The sequence below is a fragment of the Indicator indicator genome, chromosome 13, assembly GCF_027791375.1.
Source record: "Indicator indicator isolate 239-I01 chromosome 13, UM_Iind_1.1, whole genome shotgun sequence".
NCBI classification, from domain to species: Eukaryota; Metazoa; Chordata; class Aves; order Piciformes; family Indicatoridae; genus Indicator; species Indicator indicator.
Window position 1 is genome coordinate 27,319,456 of NC_072022.1, and position 15,600 is coordinate 27,335,055.

At 49.6% G+C, this 15,600-nt stretch overlaps 1 protein-coding gene across 6 annotated transcripts in view; it reads left to right on the forward strand.

The window, feature by feature from the left end:
• MBNL1 (muscleblind like splicing regulator 1) overlaps nucleotides 1–10,365 on the forward strand; it is a 103,429-nt gene extending 93,064 nt beyond the window's left edge. For all 6 annotated transcript variants that reach the window (XM_054385930.1, XM_054385929.1, XM_054385925.1 and 3 more), the window contains 2 exons: nucleotides 2,676–2,750; nucleotides 7,122–10,365. In XM_054385930.1, the coding sequence (XP_054241905.1) occupies nucleotides 2,676–2,732 (57 nt within the window). In that variant the 3' untranslated portion in view covers nucleotides 2,733–2,750; nucleotides 7,122–10,365. The remainder of the gene's footprint in view (nucleotides 1–2,675; nucleotides 2,751–7,121) is intronic.
• The last annotated feature ends 5,235 nt before the right edge of the window (nucleotides 10,366–15,600 follow it).

A 15,600-nucleotide genomic window follows, 5' to 3' on the forward strand; every position in this document is an offset into this window, starting at 1 on the left:
TATTTCAGGAATAGAAGAATGATGCTTTCCTTAGTAAGTGATTCTAAGTCCTCCCAGCAAAGCCATCAGGCAAGCACCAGGGGCCAGAGGAGCTGCAGTCCCCACAGGCACCAGCTGGAGCTGCACTGAGAGCAGAACATGAGCTGGGCTGTGGTTCCTACCTAGCTGGGTTGTCAAAGTGCAGGTTTCTGTAGCACAGCTGCCTTGAGAGTGACAGTGGACACTTCTTAAAAACCTTGTTCCTCTTATGCAAACAAATTATGGAGACATGTGAGGAAGTTAGAGTTGCCTGAATGCATCAGTTCTGGTCTGATGTGCAGGTCCTGCTCCAGCCTTGGAGAGGATCACACTTGTGCCTTTGGGAGATGGAACTAACCATGGGCTCCAGCATTGTCCAGGCTCTGTCCATGCCATCAGTTGTGGAGAGAAAGGGCAGGTGTTGAGGCAGACTCCCCCCAGCACACTCAGCTCCGTAAGGCACCAGAGCCAACTCCTCAAACACTGTCCGGACCCCATGGTGAAGCTGTCAGGGTGGCAGCAATGCCTGTGCCCCCGTGCCCCTGTCCCTGTGTGCTCAGGGTGGGTGCAGAGCCCAGACACCATGGAGAGGGTCAGGCTCCCATGGGATTAATTCTGGAGTCTGTGAGCCTTCCCACCTCTGCCTGCTGAGCATTTTGTACCCCAGCAGCTGTACATTCTTTGTTCCCCTGCCTGCTTACTGACCCTTCAGAAGCACCATTCCAAAACTTACCCTACAGATAGGAGAGCACATCCTAAGTCTCAACGAGGGGGCACCTGATTATATTTTCATTCCAAAAACATAATTTAATTCAGTCCCACAAAAGTCAGCTTAGTCTGCTTAGCAGCTCAGACTGTCTGCTCTGCAGCAGTCTTTGCTGAGTCACCACCTTACATGTGGATTTATTCACAGAATCCTAAATAGTTTGGCTTGGAAGGGACCCTCAAAAAGACTTCTAACCCCCAGCCACGGGCAGGGACACTTTCCACTAGACTAGGTTGCTCCAGGTCCCATCCAAACTGGCCTTGAACACCTCCAGGGTGTTAGACTAGAAGAAGAATGACTTTGCAGTTTGAAAAGGTAGTTTGTAGGTAGGACCGCATCTGTCCCACCCAAGCAAACAACCCAAAGCATGCCCAAAGTGTCTGTTTATGGTCCCTTACAGTGAGCTTCTGCATCCTCCACGAGTCCAGGGAAATGGTGAGAACAAGCCAAGCCTCAGGAAAACATCCAATTCTCAACTCATCTAAATAACCCTTCCCCAGCAGACTTGGAGGGCAGCTTGCAGACTCTGATCATTTCATGCATAGCCTCCCTGGAGCCTCCCAGCACCACCCAGTGCAACTCTGCAGCCAAACCTCCCTCGATACATATATGGCACACCTGGCACATATATGTATGAGCTGTGTGAGCAGCTGGAGTGCCTGAATGCAGTCTGCATGCATGCCAAAAGGCTTCAGAGCTGGCCCTCCATCTTCACTGAGCCCTGTTGAAGGTCCTTGGTATGTTCCGACAGCACTATCCCTGACGCTTCTACACAGTTGGGTGCAACAGCCTGGCCTGCAGCAGTAGGAAAACCATGGTATGAGAAGCTTCCTTCTGCTTTGAAGCCCATTTCTGTACCAGTTGGCAGTGTTGTGTGAAGCTGCCAGGGAACAGGGGGCACAGGGGGGTTGGAGAAACCAGCAGCAAGACCTGTAAAGCATTTAGTTAAGGAGAAATCTCCCTAGGCCCTGTCTTGTGCAGAGGAACAGCTCCAGCCTTAGAGGACAAAGAGCCTTTGCAAGTGCAGCAGCCATGCAGTGGCTGTACAAATCACTGCTGTGTTGTATGCCCCAGCATGCTGTCCTGCTCCTGAGCATCACCTGGCTCCCTCCAGCCAGACTTGGGGTCCTGTCTGTGACACAGGACTGCCCCCAGCTCCTCCCCACCCACATGGCTCCAGTGCTGGCCCTCCTTCAGGGTCCACCCTCCTGTGCACTCAGCAGTGTGCGAGGTTGTGCTGCTGCTTCTCTACACTGCTCCAATCCTGGTTTGAAAAGGGGAACCTGAGCTGCTGGGGCACTTCAGGAGAGCCAGGTGATGGGTTCTGTTCTCCCAGACAAGCATTTTGAGAGCTGTTTCACTGCTTTTTTTGGGGGCGGGGGGTTATGGCTGGTCCTCACCAGCCATAAAAATTGAGCTCAGGGCATCTTAGGTTTGGTGCCCAAAGGCCCCCAGAGTGGAAGCAGTGAACACTTCCCAAAAGGAGGCTGAAACAAGGCCACCATGGAACTGATTCTTTTGAGTGATGGACTGAAAGCGCAGAATTTTGTGTAGGCCAACAAAAAGGGCTCTTGTCAATTACTGCACTGCATGACTTGGTAGATTTGAACTCCTCCTCCCTCCCTGCCTCCTTCCCTCCCTCCCAACCAGCCAACAAGCCTCGATTTGATGTTTGTCAAGTAGTCCTTAACTTAACATTGTCCAGTTTTAAAGCTGCTCTCCTAGCCCCTGAGTTTTAACTGGGGAGCTGTGAGGTAAACTCCACCGACTCACAGCTGCCCCCCACCCTCCCCAACTTCTCCAGCCTCCTGTTCTGTAGCAGAATGCTGCCTGTGGGGCAGCTCCTTGCAGCCCTTGCTCACTGGTTGTGTTTGTTTCTTCTCCCCTGCAGATACCCATAATATCTGCCGAACATCTGACTAGCCACAAGTATGTTACACAGATGTAGACATTTTGTCATCAAACAGTAAGTTCCCAGCCTGTTGCTTGCATTTCTCTCTCTTTGCAACCTCTCTGTATGCAAAACTGTTGAATGTCTTCATTGATGGTCTGGATGAGGAGGTAGAGGCCACCATTAGTAAGTTTGCAGATGACACCAAGCTGGGGGCAGGAGTCCATCTGTTGGAGGCTAGGAGAGCTCTGCAGAGGGACCTGGGCAGATGGGCAGAGTCCAACAGGATGGCATTCAACAAGTCCAAGTGGCAGGTTCTGCACTTTGGCCACAACAACCCCATGCAGTGCTACAGGCTGGGGTTGGAGTAGCTGGAGAGCAGCCAGGCAGAAAGGGACCTGGGGGTACTGGGTGACAGCAGCTGAACATGAGCCAACAGTGTGCCCAGGTGGCCAAGAAGGCCAATGGCATCCTGGCCTGTATGATGAATAGTGTGGGCAGCAGGAGCAGGGAAGTCATCCTGCCCTGTGCTCAGCACTGGTTAGGCCACACCTTGAGTGCTGTGTCCAGTTCTGGGCTCCTCAGTTTAAGAAGGACATTGAGATACTTGAAAATGTCCAGAGAAGGGCAACAAAGCTGGGGAGAGGTCTGGAGCACAGCCTGTGAGGAGAGGCTGAGGGAGCTGGGGATGTTTAGCCTGGAGAAGAGGAGGCTCAGGGGAGACCTCATTGCTCTCTACAACTACCTGAAGGGAGGTTGTAGCCAGGTGGGGGTTGGTCGTTGGTCTCTGCTCCCAGGCAAGCAGCAACAGAACAAGAGGACACAGTCTCAAGCTGCACCAGGGGAGGTTTAGGCTGGAGGTGAGGAGAAAGTTCTTCCCAGAAAGAGTAATTGTCCCTTGGGATGTGCTGCCCAGGGAGGTGGTGGAGTCACCATCCCTGGAAGTGTTCAAAACAAGCTTGGATGTGGCACTTGGAGCCATGGTTTAGTTGTCAGGAGGTGTTAGGTGTTAGGTTGGACTTGGTGATCTCTGAGGTCTTTTCCAACCTGCTTGATTCTGTGAGTCTGTGAAAGTTGGTCTTTGTCCAGGGACAGGATGGTTTTGGTTCTCCCAAGTGGACCTTAGCAGTGAGCACCTTAGCTGGTGGGTTGGGTCAGGTGGCAGAATTGTTTGTGCACAGCCAAACAGCAGAATCAGTCTGAAGGGAGAGGTTTATGGTTTGGTTCAGAGGGGCTGGTGGCTGCAGCACTGAGTCCCAGATTGCAGCAGGTGGGAAGGGACCACCAAAGGTCATCTCATCCAACCCGCCTGCAGGCAGCAGGGACATCTCCAGCTAGAGCAGGCTGCCCAGGGACACATTGAGTCTCATCTTGAATGTCTCCAGGGATGGAGCCTCAACCACCTCTGGGCAGCCTGTTCCAGAGTCTCCCCACCCTCACTGTGCAGAACTTCCTCCTGATGTCCAACCTAAACCTGCCCTGCTCCAGTTTCAAACCATTGCCCTGCATCCTACCACCCCAGACCCTTCTGAAGAGTCCCTCCCCAGCCTTCCTGCAGGTCCCCTTCAGATACTGAAATGCTGTTCTAAGGTCCCCCTGGAGCCTTCTCCCAGCCTGTCCCCATAGGAGAAGTGCTCCAGCCCTCTGATCATCTTTGTGGCCTCCTGTGGACCCACTCCAGCAGGTCCCTGTCCCTCTTGTGTTGGGGTCCCAGAGCCAGTACTCCCAAGTGAGGTGTCACCAGACCAGAGTGGCAGAATCCCCTCTCTCAGGCTGCAGGGGCAGGAGGAGGTGGCCTCATTCAGCTGCCCTTACAGAGAACAAGTCTCCACTTTGGGGAGCCAGCATCCCTGCCCACACAGGCCCAGTCTCTGCCTGACTGCTTTCCCTGCAGCTCAGGCTGTCAGCCCTGCCATGGACAGTGCTGTCCTAGTGTGGGTGGCAGAGCCAGCAGAGGTCCCCCAGCGTGGTTCAGAGATGGTGTGTGGTGTGGATGGCAGCTGCAGCCTCCCTGTGCCAGCTTTTTGTGCTCTCACCTGTATCCTCAGAGCTAGCTTGGTGTGCCCAAGGCTGAGAGAGGTTTTACTCTGTGGAACCTGTAGCTCCCAGGGTGCCACTGGAGTTCCTGTTGTCAGCAAGACCACATCACCTCCCCAGGGCAGCTCGTGGTTTCTGGCACCTTTCTCTCCCTTCTGCTCCATTTCTGCTGAGTGTTTCCCTGAGTGGCTGAGCCATGATGGGATTAGGGTGCAGGGAGAGGATTAGCTGATCTTCCTCAGGGGGTTACCATAACTGTTGTTCCTTCCAGCTTCTCAAACTGCTCCTGTGGCTGGGGTGGGATGGCTCTGGCCTGCAGCCTCAGCCTGCTGCCAGCCTTCCCTCTGCAGCCAGATGCAACAGGGGGGGCCCATTTTAGAGACCCCCCCCCCAGGAGGGGTCACACTCTAGAGATGTCTCTCATGTGATGGGCCACAGAGTCCAGAGGAAGAGCTACACTAGATGGGCAGCTAAGGCAGAAAAAGGACCTTGGGGAAACAGGGACAAGATTTCTAAGGCTGTTTAGGTGCTTCTTAAATATTTTTGGGGCTCCTGAGTCTGCCAGGAACATTGACAGCAGGGCCTGGGAGGAGAGAGGGACACCATGCTGGCTCCCAGTCTGGGTTTTGGGGGGTGGGACGTGTTCCACAGGCTCTGGTCCCACAGCTGAGGGCTCGGGGACAGGAGGAGGTCACAGAATCACAGACACTGGGTTGAGTTGGGTTGGGGGGGACCTTTCAAGGCCACCTAGTCCAGCCCCCCTGCAGTCAGCAGGGACGTCTGCAACTCCAGCAGGCTGCTCAGGGCCCCAAACGACCTGACTTGGCCTGGTTGCAGGGCTGGGGCTTCCCCCACCTCTCTGTCCCTGGAGTACTGTGTCCAGCTCCAGAGCCCTCAATACAGGAAGGACATGGACCTGAAGGAGCAGGTCCAGAGGAGGCCACAAAAATGATCAGGGAGTTGGGAGCACCTCTGCTCTGAGGACAGGCTGAGGGAGCTGGGGGTGTTCAGCCTGGGGAAGAGGAGGCTCTGGGGAGACCTAATAGCAGCCTGACAGTACCTGGATGGGGCTGCAAGAAGGCTGCAGAGAGACTGTTTGCAAAGGGACAGGACCAGGGGCAATGGCTTCAAACTAGAGCAGAGCAGATTGAGATTGGATGTGAGGAACAAGTTCTATACTATGAGGGTGGTGGAACACTGGAACAGGTTGCCCAGGGAGGTGGTTGAGGCTCCATCCCTGGAGATATTGAAGGTGAGGCTGGACAGGGCTGTGAGCAACCTGATCTAGTTGGGGATGTCCCTGCTGAGTGCAGGGGGGTTGGACTGGATGAGCTTTGGAGGTCCCTTCCAATCCAGACCATTCTGTGTGATCCTGTGGTGAGCTGAGAACCTTTACTGCTGCAGAATTGGGGTGTGAGGTGCAGCTCTGATGCAGTGTAGCTGGCCTTGGTGGGGGTGTAGGAGGAGACTCAGGGGGGACCTTATCACACTCTACAACTACCTGAAGGGAAGTTGTAGTCAAGTGGGGGTCAGGCTCTGCTCCCAGGCAACTTGTGCCAGGGAAGGTTTAGGTTGGATGTTAGGAAGCAATTCCTCAGGAAAAGGGGAATTAGGAAGCACTTCCTCAGAGAAAGGGGAATTGGGAAGCACTTCCTCAGGGAAAGGGCAATCAGACACTGGAATGGGGGAATGGAATAAAGCTGGAAGTGGGGAGATTCAGGCTGGACGTGAGGAAGAAGTTCTTCCCCACGAGAGTGGTGAGAGCCTGGAATGGGTTGTCCAGGGATGTATTTGAGGCCCCATCCCTGGAGGTGTTTAAGGCCAGGCTGGATGAGGCTCTGGCCAGCCTGATCTAGTGTGAGGTGTCCCTGCCCATGGCAGGGGGGTTGGAACTGGATGATCCTTGTGGTCCCTTCCAGCCCTGACTGATTCTATGGACTGCCCAGGGAGGTGGTGGTGGAGTCACCCTCCCTGGAGGTGTTTAAGGCAAGATTGGATGTGGCCCTTAGTGCCATGGTCTGGTTGGTGTGGTGGTGTTGGGTCATAGGCTGGAGTGGATGACCTCAGAGGTGTGTTCCAGACTCAGTAACTCTGTGATTTCCCAGCTGCAGTCCTCCTGCTGGGGGCTGCCGAAGAGCAGTTAGCACACCTCAAACCCCTTCTCTTCTCTTCTCTTCTCTTCTCTTCTCTTCTCTTCTCTTCTCTTCTCTTCTCTTCTCTTCTCTTCTCTTCTCTTCTCTTCTCTTCTCTTCTCTTCTCTTCTCTTCTCTTCTCTTCTCTTCTCTTCTCTTCTCTTCTCTTCTCTTCTCTTCTCTTCTCTTCTCTTCTCTTCTCTTCTCTTCTCTTCTCTTCTCTTCTCTTCTCTTCTCTTCTCTTCTCTTCTCGTTTTTTTTTCCCCTTCCATTGCAGATCATGAACGAAGAGCCAAGGATCAGTGTGTTTGGGGTGGGGAAGAGGAGGAGCTCATCAGCCATAGTGTATATACAGCCAGCCACCCCCAGCCTCCCTCAGCAGTAAGCCCTCCACACGTTGCATGTTCAGCGGGGCCGAGCCGGAGCGTGGCGGATCCACCACACACTGTTGCCTATCTTAACTTTGTACATTGAATTGAGATCTTTGTGCTGAGGTGATCTTTTCTTTTCTTTTCTTTTCAATCCCTGTCCAAGGAGTACAGCATCGTCTCTCTTTTCTAGCAGCAGGGAGAGAGAGGGGGTGAGGGGGGGGCCACCTGCCTGGGGTTTGGCCAGGCTCTTTTGGTTTTTCCCCCTCCACAATCACATCAAAGTCACCTTGAAAAGACAGCCAGTGGTGTACCCATGACTCTTCCTGATGGTGTTGGTACATCCTGTAGACCAAGAGATAATCCTTTGGTTTGGGTTTGTTTTATTTTTAAAAACAAAAAAAGTCAAACAACAACAAAAAAAAGTTTTATTTCTTCTTCTTCTTTTTTTTTCTCTCCAAGGTTTACAAATAACAAAAAAAAAAAAAGAAAAGGTGCACCTTGTATTTAAAAAGTTGCCATGATAGAGGAGAGCCTGCATGCACAGGAAATCCTTTTGCCTGGGTTTGGTTTCGTTTCCTTTCCTTTTTGTTTGGTTGTTTGGTTGGTTTTTTAAAAGAGGACTATTTTTTAATGTTAATGAGATTGTGTAAGGGAAGAGGGGAAGGGGAGAGGGTATCTTGACAGATGAATGTGCCAAGTGGAAAAAAAAATACAAAACACCACAACTGTATCTATTCTAAAGCACACCCATGGCTTTAAGTACCTCGTTGGGGAGGATTCTCATGAAGTGCCATAGACTGTACATCCCACCTAGAGTATTATTTTTCTGCAGTGTTATTTTGCTCAGAACCACCTTTTTTCGAGGTTGTTTTTTTTGGGTTTTTTTCACTTGCTTTCTTCCAGTACCCAAGCAGTCAAAGGGCACCCTTCTGTTTCAAACCAAAGCTGTCTCAGAAATGGCCAAGGAACTCCTCACAGCAGGCAAGCAAGGAAGAAGGGATGGAAAAGAGATTCCCCAGCCACAGAGGAGCCCACCCTGGCCGTAGGGTCGAGCTCTCCCAGTCGCGAAAGGGAAAAAGCCATTTCTGAGACACAGCCACAAACGCTTTGAGGAACTTCTTGGGGGGGTTTGTTTTATTGGGTTTGCTTTTGGTCTTTTTTTTTTTCCTCTATTTATAGCCTCTTGTGGCAAGTCGAAAGGACTCTAAAACATTCTGCAGAGGTAGGGTTTCACTTTTTCCTTTGCCACAGTCGCCCTGTGAGGCGGCGACTCTAAAGACAAAGACGAGAGAAGCACTGACAGCAGCTGCATGGCAAAACCAAAAGATGACAAATGGAGATGTTTAATTAGCCTAGGAAAATGGGGTGGGGTCAATACTAGGGGTGAGTTTTATATGTGATTTCTTTTTGTTTGTTTGTTTGGGCCTTTTTTGGGGGGGGGAGGAGGGAGGGTTGTTGTTCAGATTAACTGCTTATAGCCTTAGAAAGCCTTTACAAACTGTAAGAAAAAAAAACAACGTTAAAAAAACCATAAAAAAAAAGAAAAAAGCAGACAAAAAAAGATAAATCAATAGATGTGCATTCAAGTTTTAAAGAGTGGATTCATCCAAAGGAATTGGATGGTGCAGCCAGGAAAGGGTCGTTCTTGCCCCGTTCAGCCCAGCGCTGCGGTAGGGGCCGGGTGGCTGGGAGAGGTAGGAGGAAGCGCAGGTTCGGTTCTAGAACTCTCTGTACTTCCCAGCTCCCTGCTGGGGTTTTGGTTTTTTTAATGCTGGAGGGAGATGCTTTGCAGGAGCCAGGTGTTGATTTCTGATTGTACTGTACATCTATTAAAGCCTTAGATGATTACCTTACGGGTTCCAACCCATACCAATGTAACTTCAGTCGTGTTAAGGAAGCATAGTGACTTCACATCTTAGCGTAGTTATTCCAGTAGCGGATATTAAGTTGGGGTTTGTTTTTTTTTTTTCTCTCCTTGTTTTTATCCTGCTTTTCCTTTCTTACATTTATTAGTTTCCTAGTTGGATAGCAGTTCAGTTTCTAAGCCTTTTATTTCATCAATGACTTTTCACACACCTAACAAAACCAAACCAATTCCCCCCCTGCCTCCCCGCCTCCAAACCCCCAACCCAAAGGAGTTTTCTTTTCCTTCATCACCTCCTCAGTTGGGTCATAGGAGTTCTTCTTCTTCTTGAAACTGAATGATTTCTGTTTTGCTGATTTCAACATGACAATGTAAGAATGTCAGTCATTTGTTAGTTCTTGTCTCTAGTTCTCATTAAAAAAAGAAAAAACAAAGATCTTTTCTATGGATATCTTAATAATTCTATAATCATTGCTAAGTAAAGGACATTTTTAAGTTTGTTGCTATGGCAACAATCCTGGCAGGCAACTGAGTTAAGATTTTAATGATTTATATATTTTTTCCCCCCTTTGTTTGTAATTAGTTGTTAAGGAGATTAAAAAAAAAAAGGTATAAAAAAAATTAAAAAAAAAATTTAGTTCCTAGATATTAGAAAAAAAAATTATTTTCTACTGTATCCATTTCAAATGTTGTTTAAATATATATATTTTTTTTTTTTGGTGGAAATCCCTGAATATCAGGCCTTGGTATATAAATAAGCTGCATAATCAAATAGATCAAGGGACTTTTGTTGTTATTGTTGTTTTTGGGGGGGAAGGGGTTTGGGGGCCATTGGTTGGTTGTTTTTTGGGTGTTTTGGGTTTTGTTTTGTTGGTTTTTTTGTTGTTGATAATCCAAATACTCCAAAAGTTTACGTAACAAGAATTCTATAGAGCGTGTGTGCAAACTCTTGAGGGGTTGATTATGCTGCAGTTCAGGCAAGTTGAGAGGGAGGGGAGGGGGAAGGTCTAGAAGAGAAGGTTGACTTTTTGCACTTCTGTATATAGTTAAAAATAAAGAAATAAATAAATAAAACAAAAAAAAGAGAGCGAGAGAGAGAAACCTGTATAATAGTAAGATCTTATTTTGAATAAAAATGTCTATAATTACAAAGTTTTGTTAAGGCTTAATTAAAAAAAAATAATACTACTACTTTAAAAGAATAAAAATCCTTTTAAAAAGAAAAACCCTTTAGAAAGAAAAACCCTTTAAGAAAGAAAAACCCTTTAGAAAAGTCCTTTAAAAAAGAAAAACCCTTTAAAGAAAAACCCTTTAAAAAAGAAAAATCCTTTAAAAGGTAAAAATCCTTCAAAAAAGAAAAATCCTTTAGAAAATAAAAATCCTTTAAAAGATAAAAATCGTTTAAAAAAGAAAAATCCTTTAGAAAATAAAAGTCCTTTTAAAAAAATCCTTTAAAAAAGAAAAATCCTTTAGAAAAACAAAAATCCTTTAAAACAGAAAAACCCTTTAAAAAATACATAAAAACAGAAAAATTAAAAAAAAGAAAAATACTTAAAAAATTAAAATAACTTTAAAAATAATGATAAAAAATAATAAAAATAAAAAATAATTTTTAAAAATGGAATTAAAAAAAAAAAATTATGACAGGCTGAAGAAAAATTTGCTTGCAAAAGTGGCACAGAGTTAGCACTCCATACCCCTTGGGAAAAGCTTTGCTTTTATTGTTGGACAGCTTGTAGTTTTGCCAGGATTTTTTCAGCTGGGAAAAGGAAAAACAAAACAAACCATAAAAAAGAAAACCAAACCAAAATCCAAAACCAAAAGATAATGTCACATCTTTCTGAGATCTCATGACTGACAAAAGGCTCCACTGGATGAAAAAAAAATAATAATTAAAAAAATCATTAATTACAAAGGAGAAAAAAATAATAATTAAAAAAGACCAAAAAAAAGGACAAAAGAAAAAAAAAAGAGGGGAAAAAAAAAAGGTACTTCAAAAGCATTGAGGTGAAATCATGGATCAAATCTTGCCTCCATTACTCAAAAACCCTACTGCATGTTTTCAAGTATCCAAGGATATATTAATGCTATATGCTACTCAGACCAGTTTCCGACAAGTTCAGTGGTTTATTCCTTCACAGAAATAATAGGGAGGAGAAAAAAAAATTAAAAATAAGAAAAAAAACAACAAATTTTTTTAAAAAAATAGAAAAAAAAAACACAAAAAGAGAGAGACAGAGGGAGATTGTTCAAAAGAAATACTGACCTTCACAAAAGAGGTAAATCATGAGCAGGCAAACCAAACAGCACACTGTAGCTGTAGTTCCTGAGGTGATTCTTTTTTTCTTGCTCTAGTGGTCCTGTTCTTTTAGCAGGTGAAAGAGAAACAAAACTGAACAACCCCTGGGAAATGGCAGGGCTGGAGCAGCCTTGGTGTTCTCCATGCCAGGGCTGGAGGAACCTTGGTGTTCTCCATGCCAGGGCTGGATGGACCTCAGTGTTCTCCATGCCCAGGCTGGAGCAGCCTTGGTGTTCTCCATGCCAGGGCTGGAGCAGCCTTGGTGTTCTCCATGCCAGGGCTGGATGAACCTCAGTGTTCTCCATGCCCAGGCTGGAGCAGCCTTGGTGTTCTCCATGCCAGGGCTGGATGGACCTCAGTGTTCTCCATGCCCAGGCTGGAGCAGCCTTGGTGTTCTCCATGCCAGGGCTGGATGAACCTCAGTGTTCTCCATGCCCAGGCTGGAGCAGCCTTGGTGTTCTCCATGCCAGGGCTGGATGAACCTCAGTGTTCTCCATGCCCAGGCTGGAGCAGCCTTGGTGTTCTCCATGCCAGGGCTGGATGGACCTCGGTGTTCTCCATGCCCCGGCTGGAGCAGCCTTGGTGTTCTCTATGCCAGGGCTAGAGGAACCTTGGTGTTCTCCATGCACAAGCTGGAGTAGCCTTAGTGTTCTCCATGTCAGGGCTGGAGCAGCCTAGGTGTCCTCCATGCTAGAGCTGGAGCAGCCTAGGTGTCCTCCATGCTAGAGCTGGAGCAGCCTTGCTGTTCTCCATGCCCAAGCTGGAGCAACTTTGGTGTTGTCCATGCCAGGGCTGGAGGGGAGCTGCAGCAAGGCTGCTGCCTGGTGCCTCCAGCCTGACACTGAATCCCCACCCCAGGTGCACTTATTTGCTCCCCTGCAGCTTTCACCTGCTGAGAGGACAGCTGGGCTTGGGTTTTATCCAGTATGTACTCACTGACTTACTTTTTTGCTTGTAGTTGCTCCGAATTATGTACTCTGTCCTGGGCTGCAATTTGTTTTTATGCTTATTTTATTATTACTGCTAGAGTTGACCTTGCTGTATGGACAAAAAACAAAAACAAAGACAAAAAACCCCCAAAAAAGACAAAAAAAAGACCCAAAAATAAAGTGAAATTGCCCTAAGAAAAGCTCTCTTCCTCAGCTGTGTTTTTCTCTTGCCAGGTCATAAATCCACTTCACTTTCTGCTTCAGTTCCTTCTGTGTGTTTGGCTGAAATTGGTCTGTGGAAAACCTCTCTGCTGGGGATCACAGAGTGTCAGGGGTTAGAAGGAATCTCTGGAGATCAGCCAGTCCAACCCTCCCTGCCCCTGCCAGAGCAGGATCACTCAGGGCAGGTCACATAGGAACACATCCAGGTGGGTCTGGAATCTCTCCAGAGAAGGAGACTCCACAACCTCTCTGGGCAGCCTGTTCCAGGGTTCCAGCAGCCTCACAGTAAAGAAGTTTCTCCTCATGTTGAGGTGGAACTTCCTGGGTTGCAGTTTGTGTCCTATCACAGGACACCACTGACAAGAGCCTGGCCTCTTCTTCTTGACACCTACCCCTCAGGTATTTATAAACACTGAGAAGATCTCCTCTCAGTCTTCTCCAGGCTAAACAGCCCCAGGACTCTCAGCCTTTCCTCAGCAGAGAGTTGTTCCAGGCCCTTCAGCATCCTCATAGCCTCTGTGGGACACTCTCCAGTTCATCCCTGTCCCTCTTAAACTGGGGAGCCCAGAACTGGACTAAATACTCCAGATGCAGTGTCAGCAGGGCAGAGGAGAGGAGCAGGAGAACCTCCCTTGACCTGCTGGCCACGCTCTACTTGATGCACCCCAGGAGTCCATTTGTCTTCTTGGCTCTGAGGGCACATTGCTGTCCCATGGGTAACCTATTGTCCGCCAGGATCCCTTTGCGGTCCTGGTGGACAATAGGTTTCCCATGGGACAGCTCCATGGAGCTGCTTTCCAGCCCCTCCCCTGTTCTGGGGCATGGTGCTGAGGGGTGCCAGCCACTCCTCCCAGTAGGGCACCATCATCAAACTGGATGAGGACTTCTCCCTCAGCAGTGTGTGGGGTGTTAGAGACACAGCATGGACCTGGAGAGAGAGCACTGAGCACACCTGGTGGCAGAGCTGCACCCACCAGGACATCAGCAAGCCCCAGGCCACGCCAGATCCAGGCTGAGCTGTTGTTCCCCCTCCTGTGGCACAGCTCCCAAGGTGCAGGTAAAGAGAACCACCCCAGGCTCTGCCCTGTGGGGTGCCCACAGCATGGTGCTGGCTGACGTTAGAGGGAGCCCTGTACCCATGCCTGCTGTGCTCATCCCTCCCACTAACCACAGACCAACAGATTGCAGTAGGTGGGAAGGGACCCTCAGAGGCCATCTTGTCCAAGCCCCCTGCAGGCAGCAGGGACTCCTCCAGCTAGAGCAGGCTGCCCAGGGTCACATTCACTCTGAGCTTGGATGTCTCCAGGGATGGGGCTTCAACCACATCTCTAGGCAGCCTGTTCCAGTCTCTCCCCACCCTCACTGTGCAGAACTTCCTCCTGCTGTCCAGCCTAACTCTGCCCTGCTCTGGTTCCTAACTGTTGCTCCTTGTCCTGTCCCCACAGCCCCTTCTGAGCAGTCCCTCCCCAGCTCTCCTGGAGCCCCTTCAATTACTGGAAGGCTGCTCTGAGGTCTCCCTGGAGCCTTCTCTTCTCCAGGCTGAACAGTCCCAACTCTCTCAGCCTGTCCTCATAGGGCAGGTGGTCCCATCCTCATCATCTTTGTGGCCTTCTCTGGACCTGCTCCAGCAGGTCCATGTCCATCATGTGCTGGGGCCCCAGAGCTGGACACAATACTCCAAGTATCACTGATAATCAGAGCTGCTGAGAGCCACAGGCTCAGCTGGGGGAGGGAATGCACTGAAGGCTGCTTTGCCATGAAGACTTTAGGTGGCTGTGTGGTGCTGAGCTGGCAGAGGAGCTGGCATTTCACAGGGTGTCACACAGGGTTTCTTTGCTCATTTCCCAACTCAGCAGCCCCATTCCTCCCCTGCACTCCCAGCTCATGTGCCCCATGATGACCCCAGCACTGTGATGTGCCTCTGCCTGCTGCTGTGAGTGAAATCCAGGCTGTGCCCTGGCTGGGCACAATCAGCTCCTCTGGAGTTGCCTCCAAGCACTGAAGGTGGCCAGGGAGCTGCTTTTTTGGTGGTGGCTGAGGGGAGACCTTATTGCTGTCTACAGCTCCCTGAAAGAAGGTTGGAGCCAGGTAGGGGCTGGTCTCTAGTATTAGGTGATAGAACAAGAGGAAATGGCCTGAAATTGTGCCAGGGGAGGGTTAGGTTGGAGGGGAGGAAAAATTTCTTTCCTGCAAGAGTAGTCAGACATTGGAACAGGCTGCCCAGGGAGGTGGTGGAGTCCCCACCCCTGGAGGTGTTCAAGAAACCTGTGGCCATGGCACTTGGGGCCAGGGTTTGATGGCCATGGTGGGGGTGGGTTGGAGGTTGCACTCAGTGATCCTGAAGGTCTCTTCCCTCAATTCTATGGTTCTCTGATTCCCATGGCTGAGCAGACAGCTCTGGCACCAGATGCCAGTCAGTGTGCCTGGACTGAAGCTGAGCAAGGAGCTCCTCACCCCTGGGTCGATGTGACACAGGACCCTTCACCACAGCTGGATGGCACCAGGTGGGCTCAGCCTGGGAAGCAGGTACTGAGCAGCAGCAGCTCTGCCCACAGCAGGGCTCTCACCAGAGAGCCAGGAGAAGCCAAACCACTCAGCTGCTGAGGAGAACCACGAGAAGTAGCTCCTGCCACAGCAGGGTCAGGAACCCCATGCCATGACACCTGGCTGGGCAGGGCTGGGCTGGCACAGCTGCAGGAGGAGTGAGGACAGCTCTGGCAGCTGGGAAAGGCAAAGGGCAAGGCTGCTGTGCACCCCCACGGGTCTGCAGCTGGAGCCTTTGGGGAAGGAGGAGCAGAGACCTGCAGAGGAGTTGGAGTGGCCTTCATCTGCTTTGGGATGAGAGCAGGGAATGGGTGAGGAGGAAGCAAAGTGACTCTGAAGGAGCTGTTTTGTGCACTGCTCACACACCAAGGAGCTGTGCTGGGGCTGACCTGAGTGCTGTGGGGTGCCCTGTGCTGGGTGCCCACTGCCTGCTCCCCTGGGCTGGGGAGGTGGCAAAGTCTCTCTTGTTTATGTGGATTCAAGGAGCAAATTGAAAGCAGGCAGGAAGTGGGAGCTGGAGGGAAACC